Source organism: Vidua chalybeata, chromosome 4 (assembly GCF_026979565.1).
Source record: "Vidua chalybeata isolate OUT-0048 chromosome 4, bVidCha1 merged haplotype, whole genome shotgun sequence".
Lineage (NCBI taxonomy): Eukaryota > Metazoa > Chordata > Aves > Passeriformes > Viduidae > Vidua > Vidua chalybeata.
The window spans coordinates 39,474,185-39,486,079 of NC_071533.1; the positions used below are offsets into that span (position 1 = coordinate 39,474,185).

General features: G+C 39.2%; 1 protein-coding gene across 1 annotated transcript; it reads left to right on the forward strand.

The window, feature by feature from the left end:
• Window positions 1-210: 210 nt before the first annotated feature.
• RWDD4 (RWD domain containing 4) lies at window positions 211-6,903 on the forward strand. Its single transcript, XM_053941634.1, has 7 exons — window positions 211-320; window positions 580-660; window positions 3,014-3,123; window positions 3,233-3,377; window positions 4,119-4,233; window positions 5,494-5,543; window positions 6,871-6,903. Exons 1-7 carry the CDS (start codon window positions 297-299, stop codon window positions 6,901-6,903), a joined length of 558 nt encoding a protein of 185 aa, XP_053797609.1. The 5' UTR covers window positions 211-296.
• The last annotated feature ends 4,992 nt before the right edge of the window (window positions 6,904-11,895 follow it).

Sequence of the window (11,895 nt, forward strand, 5' to 3'; positions counted from 1 at the left end):
GGGCAGCGCGAGCGGCCAATCGGCGCCTCCGCTGCACCCCTCGGACCAGTCAGGAGCGCCCGCGCGGGGACGTCACAGCGAAGGAGCCAGTGAGCGGAAGGAGGAAGCGCGGGGGGACGCGCAGCCGGCCAATGGCAGGGCAGGGGGCGGCGCCCTCGGGTGCCCCGCGCTGCCCTCGGGGAAGGCGCGTCCGTGCGAGTCCGGCGGGGCCGCGCCAGCCAGGCCCGCCCTGCCCCGGCGGCAGCGGGGCCGGGCCGGGCCGGAGGGAGCGCGGCTGGGAGCGGGGAGCTCCGGCCATGGCGGCTAACGAGGACCAGGAGGTGAGTTCCGGGCCCCGCTGCCTGAGGGAGAGCGGAACCAGGGCTGGGAGGGCGGGATAGAGCCGTGCGCGGGGAGGGGGCGGCCGCCCGTGGCGGGAGCGGGAGGGAAGCGGCGGCCGCTGGAGCGGGCGAGGGGCGGGAGAAGGGAGCTGGGCGGCGGCGGCGGCGGGGCCGGGCACGGCGTCGCGCAGGGAGCGCGGTAGGTGCGAGCGCCGTGCCGGGCTGCGGTCGGTAACCTCTGCTCTGGCCCTGGCTGCAGATGGAGCTGGAAGCGCTGCGCTCCATCTACGAGGGAGACCTGTGCTTCAGGGAGCTCAGCCCGGTGTCCTTCCAGTACAGGGTAAGGCCAAGTTGCACCTTGAAGTTACTTTGCTGCCTTGTAGATGCCATACTAGGGGGTTCTAAGCCAAAGAGATAGCCGATGTGCAGTAAAGGATAGATCCACAGAGGGTTTTTTCAGGATGTTTGGTACCACAATGCTTCATAGCACAGAGTATCATGTATATGACCCTGCTCCCACCGTGGGTTTATTACCCAGAATCACAGAACGGGTGAGGTTGGAAGGAGCCACAGTGAGTTATCTGGTCCAACCTCCCTGCTCAAGCAGGGTCATCCTAGAGCACGTGGCACAAGATTGTGTCCAGATGGTTCCTGAAAATTTACAGTGAGGGAGACGACATCTCTGAACAATCTGTTGCAGTGCTTGGTCACTGCACAGTAAAGAAATCCTTCCATATACTCAGGTGGAACTTCCTGTCCGTCCGTTTCTGCCTGTTGCCTCTTGTCCTGTTGCTTGGCACCACAAGCCAATTGTCCCTGAGCCAGGCATCCCACTTGCATGTCTGTGCCCTGCGTAGCCAGAACTGTCAAGTCCTCTGAAGGAGCCAGTCTGCTGTGTAATACTTACCCTAACAGGTCAGAAATGGAGAGCTTTGTAGAGATGTTTCTATGTAAAATTTGGAGCCTTTGTTAACTGCTCAGTTACAAGGTTCCAGCCTCACGTCCAAAGATTACTGATCATGTCTTGTTTACCTGCTAAAGAGAAAATCCACAAACTGCTTTGGGCGTGTGCACCGATAGGGTCTGGTCAGAACAGACATACAGGGAGTGCTGAACTTAAGGTACACAACTAGATTCTGGCATGAAATTCTCACCAGCTTTCTCAGATTTAAAATCCTGGAAGTTCTTCTGGGCACAGACTGAGGCAGATCTTTTGATGGCCAGAAAACTTTACTTAGGCACCTGTGGGACAGAAGGGAGACTTCTGAAAATGCCATATGCCTGTTTCAGGGAGGAACCATCTAAAATCACCTTTCTGTGGCTTCTCAAATAACTTAAGAATAATGTCACTAATTGTAATGAGAATCAGCTCAATTAATTAATAGCACTTGGAATCCCAGCCATGTAAGAACAGTCTTTCTTCATTTATTGGATCATTCTTAATAAATTTAATTTCTTTAAAAGGGGAAATATGACATGCCTACAAGCCTAAAGTATGTCATTTTACTTTTCACTAGCTTTGGTTGTTGCTGATTTTTATTAGACAAAAAATAATTGTCGAAAGTTAGGATAACTCAAATACAATAAAACTTAGTGTCATACAAAGGCAATAATACATCTTTCCCATTAAGAAAAAATTGTATTGTGAGAAGTCATAATGCAGAAGATAGAAAGAATTTGTGTGGCTTTGTAGGATTTGTGCTGCACACAGAGAGTGCTTTCCTTAGAGAACCCTGTGAAAATTGCAGCCAGTTCTGCTCTTGGTAGCAGCAGGAAATGAACTGTAAATGCTGCCTTGAAAAATGTTGCAGATTCTTGATTTAAAGTCTTATGTATTTCACCACTAAACAAGTGCTGTTGAATGTCACTTAATCCAGTCTGCTGAAGCAGATATTGTAAACAAGAAAGCAGCAATTTTATACTTTTTTAATTTTGAAGAACCATAGCCTTACCTTGATTAGGACTTCTCTTGTGGACACACTTTATTCTACATAGTTAGGTAAAGGCTGATTTTTATAATGAGGCAAATAAGGGAAAATTTTGGGTGGTTTTAGAAACCTTACTGTGCTAGTCTTCCAAATCCTTGTGTGAAGCAGTTATTTCTGACTGTATGTCAGTAGTATGCTGCAATTTGTTTTTTTTTAAATCCAGACTCATTCTACTGACTTCTTAAATCTTTTACTATTAATTCTTTCATACAGGGAAATAAAATATTTGTAGGCATAAGACAAATATTCATGTTCTTACCCATTATTTTTGCTATCTTAGGTTACTAGTTTATTATAATCTTTATTTCAAACCTGTTTTGTGGCTTGTTTTCATATTGCTCTGTGCTTAGATGCATGGGGGGAAAAAAAGGCTTCATATTTTCTGTTCTCATATGTGTTAGTATAATACTTGGCTTGAAGGTATTACAAAGTAGCTTTTAAGCAAAGGAATTTAAAAACCCCAACCATAAAAAGAGATTGGACAGTTTCTGCTGCTTCTTCTAATGTAAATGTTAATATTGATGTCTAAAATTTAATGCTCTTTCTAGGTAACAGCTTTTTTTTCTAACTGATAACTCTCAAAGTAGTTGTCTCAAGGAATTTTGATGGTCTAAAAGAAGTAATAGACTTCTGTATTGACTTCATAATCCTCAGAAAGTGACTAGAAACTGTTGATTTATAAAGTTGGTTTTTTTTTCTCTTCAGATAGGTGAAAGTGGAGATCCCAAAGCCTTTCTAATAGAAGTTTCTTGGCCAGAAACATATCCACAAACAGCACCCGTCATATCGATGGATGCTTTCTTCAACAACACAATGTAAGTATTTGTGACAGCTTCACTCTCTGGCTTTGTGGTGGGGGCTCTTTCTTTGAAAAGCTTTTTATCACCTGTCTAGCTTACAATTGAATTTAATGATTTCTTTTAGATCTTCAGCTATTAAGCAAAGTATATTGGATAAGTTAATGGTAGAAGTTGAAGCAAATCTTGGAACTGCAATGACATATACACTTTTTGAATATGCCAAAGACAATAAGGAGGTGTTCATGGAAAATCAGCCTGTTAACACTGTGGTATGTAGATAAATTCTGATTTTAATTTTGTGCTTTTAAAACTGAAAAAAATTACTGATTATTATAACTTGAATACTTCAGAGTTCTCTCTAAGCTGTAAATCGATTCATTGGTTATATATGTTAGTGGCTGAAAGTGACACACAAAATATGGTGCTGCAATGCTCTGTGGTGATAATTATTCTATTTGATAGTTATTTTGCTGTTACACCAAAATGTTTGCAGCCTGCTGTTATGTCCCACAGGATAACATTAAAATAGAGACTTTGAGCAGAAGCAAAAAAAAAGGGAAGCTGAAACAGAGATGTGTCTGTTGAGGATTGGAGGGCTGGCAATTTACTGCGGCCTTCCTGGGATTGTATAAGTGCACCCCCAGGGTCTTTGGGTTGTGTAAGCACATTGTTTGCCGTGATGGTGCAGCAGATCTGCTTTGAGGAGGAAGGAATGATTTCTATGTGCGTGACATCTGAATCCATTCAGACTAAATCACACCCTATGATTAAATTTCAAAAGTGAAAAAGGTGCCCTTTGCAACTGGAAGAGAATAATTCCAGTTTCTAACATATGTTTTTTTAAAGTACAGCCCTGATTATATGTGGATTAAAAGCTGCAGGCTGCTGACAGCATTGCTTCTTTCTGACAGTCATGGTATTTCAGTAGGTCAGGTTCAGTAATCACATCACACAGGGATATCCATGGAACTAATATGCAAAATGTTTACAACCACTTTTATCCTTCTCAGACTTCAGTAAGCAATAGTATTTCAATTGGAACTCCTGATGTGCCACCAAGTAAGAAAAAAGAGAAAAAGGAGCAGTTATCCAAAACCCAGAAACGAAAACTAGCCGATAAAACAGGTTTGTTCGCTATACTAATCTTTGCTTTGATCAGTATGAAAATCCAAATTTTATAGCAAGAACACCTGGCTAGAGAAAGAGTAACTAGTAATTTGTTTATAAGAAACTACTTTAAGTCTGTGGTCTCAATTTTATTTGTTCTAGATGAATTATTCTTGCCTGGGATGTTAGTTCTGGTCACAGCAACTTTCTATAGAGTTATGATTTAATGACATCTTTGTTTTATTTTATTTCAGCTGGTAACACAAAAGAAATTTTCAAAAAACACTTGTGGAAGGAGAGGATTTGGGACCTCTAAAAATTTACTTTAGCAAAAAAAACAGTTTGTTGATGGGCTCTCATCAACATTTTAATAATGCACATTATTAAAATGTAATTTCTAAACAAAAGTATTTTATTTGGAACCCAAAATAAAGCATCTAATTTAGTTTGCATTCTAGAAATAGAAGTGATTCTGCAGATACTTAATGCTTTCAATGAAATAGAAAAATTTTGATTGAAAGTGTTGATTACTTCAGTTAATTTTGCTGATGAGCCTTTCATGTTCACCTTCAGTTTCCAGTAATGATCTGGATAATACTATCCTGTTGTAGCAATAAGTGGTACCCTGTGATAGCAATTTCTGCATATCGTCTACCTAACCTAATGTATAATTGGCAAGCTTAATGTTAACTGTAGAAAGGAAAAGCTGTATAAAGTGTAGTTCTTTGACAGAATTCATCATTGCTGGTCAGCCCAGCTCATATTGGAGCTACCTTCTAAACTAAATTTCAGGTGAAGTGAGGTGTTCTTATTTAAATTGAATTACTTTGAATTACATTATCAAGAGAATCACCAAGGTTGGAAGAGACCTTCAAGTTCATCTGTCCAACTGTCAATCCATCACCACCATAATCACCCCTAAACCTATCTCCAAATGCCACATCCAGACACCTCTGGAATACTTCCAGAGACAGTGACTCCACCACATCCCTAGGCCACTTATTCCAATACCTAACTACTCTTTCAGTGAAAAATGTTTTTTTGAAATCTAATCTGAACCTCTCCTGGCACAGCTTAAGGCCATTTCATTTCCTCCTTTTGCTTTGAGGTTGGTTGAAGAACACACTGTGTTTAAGACATTAAAATCTGTTTCTGTTCTCATGGCTTCAGAGCGCAGGAATTGAGGGGTTTGGATATTTAGCATTTTGTGGGTCGATTTTGAAGAAAGATAAATATTCCCCTTAGCTTGTGTGCTGACATTAAAACCTTTTTCTGCAGATAACAAAGGAGAGCTTCCACGAGGATGGAACTGGGTTGATGTAATTAAGGTAAAGTGAGTATATTATATACAGTATTGTGAACATGCTGCATATGTAAATTAAAAATTATTTGTACTTATATCTGAAGAAAACTGATCTGATAATTTTTTTTTCTTGCTTTTCTTCCTAACTATGTTTGGATTTGACTTTGATGTCTGATTAATTTCTAAATGTGTCCAGCATGTAAGTATTTCCAAGTTCTCTTTTTTTACTCTTTTTTTTAGAAAGATTTGTAAGAAAGAATAAGAACTGCTTCTTATTTTAGAGTCTAATTTACAGATTTCTCAAAAGCTTTAAAATGCTAGTTCTTCTGAATATTAGTCTGAAGGATTTCACTCTTTGAACTTCATTGGTTTCTTTTTTATTTACTGAGCAATTAAATTTTAATTTTGTGATGAGAGAACTTTGCTAACCAAATGCACTGCAAATATTCTGTCTTCATATGACAAGAAGATTTAGAATAAAGTTAGTAGTGCTGCCAGGTTCTGGAGGGCAGTGGATAAGTAAGAAATAAAAGGGAGCTGTCCCAAGTGGGAGCGCCTTGCTGTCTCCTACAAGCCTCATTTTCTGCTGCAACCCCTCCAGTGAATAATTCTTTTCTACTTGCTCCCTCAGTATTGATTTCTTCCACCCTCTTGTCTTTGCTGATTCAGTGAAAATCACTGCTTGACAATTTTGAAAGCAAACTATTTTATTTTACACAGTTGAGGTAATTTTCACTGTAAGACCTAACACCAGTTCCAGTTGTTAAATAAGAGCAAGTAAATGATGAAGATTTGGGCAGAGTCCTTCTGAGTAAAAAGTGGCTATTTGTAGTGGATATCTTGGTTTTCAGATAGATCTCATGATAGGCATGCTACTTTTAATAATTATAAGCCTAGCTTTAAAAGGTGAGAAATACTAAGTTAATGTTACTGTCTATTTTTATATTGTTTAAATTTCTGTATGGGAATTCTCTCAGAGGTGTGTGAAGGTAATGTTCCATTACTTCATCTTTTTTTTTTTTTTTTTTTTTCTTTTGGAGAGCTGGTGATAAAGCCTTCAAATTTAATAGAAACAGTGCCCTGAGGTTTTTCTGGGGTTTATTTGTTTTTTTTTTTTTTTTTTTTTTTTTTTTTATTCAACTTTCATGATCAGGAAATAAACTCATTTAGTGTTTAACTTAAGAATTAATTTTTGATGCTTTTCAGTCTTTTGATACAGTAGCACAATCAGTCTGTATTGTTAATTAAGTAATATGCATGTTCAGTGTGAGATGGAAATAATGTTCTTGTTTCCTAATAAATGGAATGACAGTCTAAACTTTGAATACTTTCTTTTTGTGTCTCTTTTATAGTTAAGCAAAACTGGTTCTAAAGATGATGAATAAAGGACTTTGGTACAAGGAAACTCCACCTTTTAATACAGTGCAATTCTGGCTCACCATCTCTCTCTTAATAACTTTCATATTTGTTGAAGTAAACATTTTATAAAGCTCGATTTCCTGACTTGTTAATCTAGTCACACAAGCTTATCTAGAGACTCTATGGTCGTCTTCAGAAAAATCAACCAACAAACTTGCCTTAAATGAAGGTTAGAATGTGACAAAGGATGTAGAGAGCCAGTGTGGTGAATAGTGCTGAAGTGTTTATTAATTTATATTTAGTCTGTAGTAAAATCCTGTTATAGTGAACCCAATGATACTGTAAACATTTCCTGATGTTCTTATTCCAGTTGAAGAAAAAAGCACTATAACAGTGATTGGTGGCTTGATGGCTTAATTCATCAAAATAAATTGTTCCATGGAAATAAAAACTTTGTCATTTGTTTATCTAGTATGAACTAGAAGGAGAACATACAAATTGTTGCATTGCAAAACAGGCTAGAGCTTGTGGTCTCATTTTCACTAGTTGCTGGATGAAACACTAAATACTAGTGAAAGCAAGGCCAAATATTCTAGTCTGCTCAAAAATGAATGGTTATAGCAGGTTATAGCAGCAGCTTCTTTATTCTCCACAATATCCCATCTGTTGATCTTTCTCCAGTGTGCATGTTTACAGACCGTGGGATGTCTGAGGAGGGGCAGAAGTGCTTTCTTGCTAGTGTCTCAGTGACTGTTGGGATTTTGTAGCTGCTTCATTGGAGAAATAGGCATTCTTTGGAGGGATTTGCTGACTAAGTGGTGGGACAGTGGAAATCAGTAATCCATTAAACGTTTTGGGAGAACTTCTTTGTGAGAGCTCTTTTTTTTTCCTAGCCTGCTCTCTTGTATAAGGAGAAGTCATCTTTACTGTATGAACTATTATTGAATACAAGATGCCTTAATGTCTTTTATTATTTTTGTTTGTTTTGAGATGAACTTTAATAAATGCCTATTTATCTGCTGTGGTATGTGTTTATTGTTTTAAATTCTGTATTGCCTACTGCACTTTTCACTTTGCAAATTTGAACTGGAAAGGACTCTGTTACAAAGAAAGCATTCTTAAAAATTGCTGGAAGAATTCTATCTTCCCTCTTGTGGTATATGATCTTCAGGGTGGCTGTGTTTGTTATTGATAGTTTGTTATGGCTTACCATGATCACAGGGCAGTATCTGTTGTGTTCAGTACACACAGAGCAAGTCCAGTGTCCCTTTGGAAGAGTGTGCTCCACTGTGTACAGCATCCATCATTTCAGAAAGTCTGGTTTCTTTTTGAACTCTACTCTCATGTAGTAAAATGTTGTAAAGTACAAAAAGGAGGACTTTTTCTGAGCAGTGCAGCCTTGCCTTTGACATAAACTGGAGGTTCATGGCTGCAGTCTGAACAAGAGTGCCTGGCGTGGAGTGCCAGTGCCGGGAGAAGTTGCTCTGGCAGTACACAGTGAACCTGTAGCAGGGAAGGGCATTTAGTTTTAGTCTCTGCCAGCATCAGGACAGCAAGGACTCTATTCATGAGTTCTCCAAGGAGAGTTGACATGTTTGTGCTGGTATCCTTGGTGTATAAATCAAATTGCTATGACAATTTATCTGAATAGATTAGTTATGAGAGGATGGGGGGAGGACAAAAAAGAACCGTATCTTTTGCCTTCCATAGTGTTATTGTGTGTAACTTGGTAACCTTGTGAAATGCGTGCTTTTTCAGATCCTAGTCTGCCTGTAAATCCCATGCTTTCATGAAGATACCTGAGTCTTCTCTGGTTCTGTTAGCAAATGGAAATATTTTGCATTGGAAATTTTTATACCCGTTTTTTCCTTCTGTGTAAATTGTGAAAGGTAATTTGTGTCATTCAAACCATTTTCTGATATGATGTGATGGCTGGAACAGGATCATTTAAAGAATCTGGGTACTTGATATTATGGAGAGGCCTGAGCAGTGATAAATGAGAGTAAGGAAAAATCTAATGATTCTTATCAAGCAAGGCACAACTGCAATAAGAGATCATGACTCCTGAAGGAATTCTAAACACTGTTGAAAAATCTACTGCCACCTTTTTTTTTTTTTTTTTTTTTTTACAAAGACCTACTGGCAGTGGAAAATCAGTGATTACTCAGCAGGATGAGAGTCTCTTGATTGTATGGCTACACCCCATATTTAAATTAATCAGTTTTGCAGTACAGCTTTGTTTGGCCTGAGAAGACAAGTGTCAATACTAGTAACAGTAAATAAAAGGTAGCAAATGTCCAGAATGCTGTGGGTACCATGACCAAAGATGCCCCATTGCACTGAATGTATCAAATTCCAGGGAGTAATGCAGTCTGCCTTTAAGTATGTTGAATAGAGAGGTGATTAGTCAGCAGGGTGTGCCTAGCATATCCTGCTCACCCCCTTGGTCAGCCTGACACAGGTACACTGAAATCAAGGCTGATAACTTCTGCAGTCCTGTTCTGACTGGTTGTATGTGGGGTGGATAGATAAAGAGTGCCCAAGATAAGCAATTATATTTTAGTGAGTAAAAGACCAGTAGGAAAAAAAACCAGCATTTCTCCACAGAGGATCTGTGGCAAGAGTGCAAGTGTAAGGATACTATCCTCATCTCTTCTCATCTGAGGCAATACAAATGATTTTGGGTTATACTGTGAAATTTGTGCTGTGAAAATCCTTGAACTGGTCTGAACCAGAAATAATTTCCCTTTGGAAATTGTTTTCTTCAACAGTATGGCACCCTAAGCTCTTGCAGTTAACAGCAGAATGCAGTGGAGAGGAGATGTTCATTCAACAAAGAGAATACCAGAAGTGTGAGAATTCTGGGTGGATTGGAGGAGGAAGTGGATGGGGGAGAACATCCTCATAAGCAAAACTAGAAGAGCATAGGGGATAAATTTTCACTGCTGCAGGACAATACAACAAAACAAAAGCTAAATACTGGCATGAGTTTGGGATATGGTAAAGGACAAGAGGATTGTAGATGTTTTTCTGTTGCTCTGGCTTCTTTCACCAACATGGATTTGGCTTCATCTCAGAATGGGTCTGTTTTGTGGCTGTGGGAAGAATTTCTGTTTGCCTGACTGTTATGTTTCCTGATATTCTCTTTCTGAGCCCATGTAAGCAGCCTCTGAAAGCCTGGTGTACTCTCTGAAATAACTTAAAGCATATTGACTAAGCACTGGAAAATCATGAACTGTTTGTCCTACCTCTCCTTCATTCAGAACAAAGTGAGGAGTGGCTCCAAATGTCTTAATTACACAAGACATGAAAATCTACATCCCTGGTGTCTTGTCAGACTGAAAATGTTACATAGCTGTCCCTCGCTACTGTGTCTGAGCATTCATGCCTGTGGTTCCTACAGATGATGTGTTTGAAGTACTCATGCTAAAAATAGGGCAGAAATTGGAAAACTCTTATTGTAGTTAGCTACTACAAGTTGTTTATGTTGTGAGATGGGATAAGGTCACAGCAGTGAGAGGGAAAGCCAAGCTGTAACTACAGAGCCCTACTGGAGAGGAGTGAGGTTGTGTGGGTGTCTCTGAGAGCAGAGTTGCTTCTGCAGTGTCTGTGTTACTGCTAATGGTCAGCAAGGGAAAATTAGCCTGGTCTGAGTTTGGAAGATACCGTTCAAGAAGTGATATAGAAGGAAGAAAGAAATCTTTTCTCAAACAATTACCTGCTTTAATGTCATTGAAAGACAGTAAACACAGCCTTGACTGAATTTGCTCTTCAGAGCAGAATCTTACTTTAAGTCAGTAATGCTGTCAGTAATGCATTTTATGATTTCCTGCAGGTAAAACAAATGTGAATAAAGCATTATTATGTGAAGAGCTGTTGTTCCACTGTAGAGAGCCATTTGATCTCTACCTATAGTGAAAATGATGCTTCAATTGACCTTGAAGACACAGATTTTATAATAGTTCAGGGAAAAGGTCATAGCCTGTCAATAAAACATAGACAGCCTCTGTAGACGCTTAACAAATTTTGCCCAGCATTATCAGTTTTATATTTTTCTGTGAAGATCAGCACTTGAGTATTACCAGGTTTTAGTGAACTGGTATGTTGCATAATTGTGATTTTCCTTTCCCCTCCTTATGCCATATGTCTTTAGATGATAAAAGTACAGAATGTCATATAGAAATTTATTTCCAAAATTAAAACAGTGCTAAAGTAAAGGAAATAATCCTACTCAGAAGTAAGGATGTGCCAGAATTAAATCTGGCTATCTGATGTTTATATAAAAAAGAATTCATAGGAAGATTTTCTTTCTGTGACTAAGTGTTTTTTTGGATTTGTTTGTGGGTTGTTTTTTTTTTTTCCCCAGTAGGGTCCAAACAGATGGTTGGTGCTTTTCTTCCTGGTGTTCCTGTTAGTGGGAAAACAATACAAAAACTGACTTTTAGTACCCTCCTAAGGCTGAAAAGAGAAAAAAGTTTTCACTTAGTGAAAGCAAATAAAGTAACAGAACTGTGTCTGGAACAAAGTGAATCTTTGAACAGCATGGCCAGATATTGAGGCAAATTAATTTGCTTTAATAAAACATACTGGATAGGAGTGGTTTAGTCTGCTTCAGAGTCTATCTTCATGTGGTGGATTTGTGACTTATAAATGCTTAGGAATAATTTTAGCTTTTATAGAGAAAGGTGTATTGGGTGGGGAAGGAAGAAAATAGAAACTATTGAGTGGTATTTATTCCTCACACCTGGAATGAGTTAAGATAATCTGTGTCATGTCACATATAATGCACAAGGTACAATGTGTCACTCCTGTTTTATTTTCTCCTGTTTTAAATGTATGTACTTGAGACCTCTGTTACAATCTCTGACTGGACAAAATTGGGCAGAATCTCCTTGTGATCATCACATTGATCTTTGTTTCACAGACAAAAGCTCTACTCTGTTAGATGCTGTACTGATGAACACAGAGGAAGAAAGGCAGGTCACTGTCTTGCAAGATCAGGAAATGGGAAAGATATT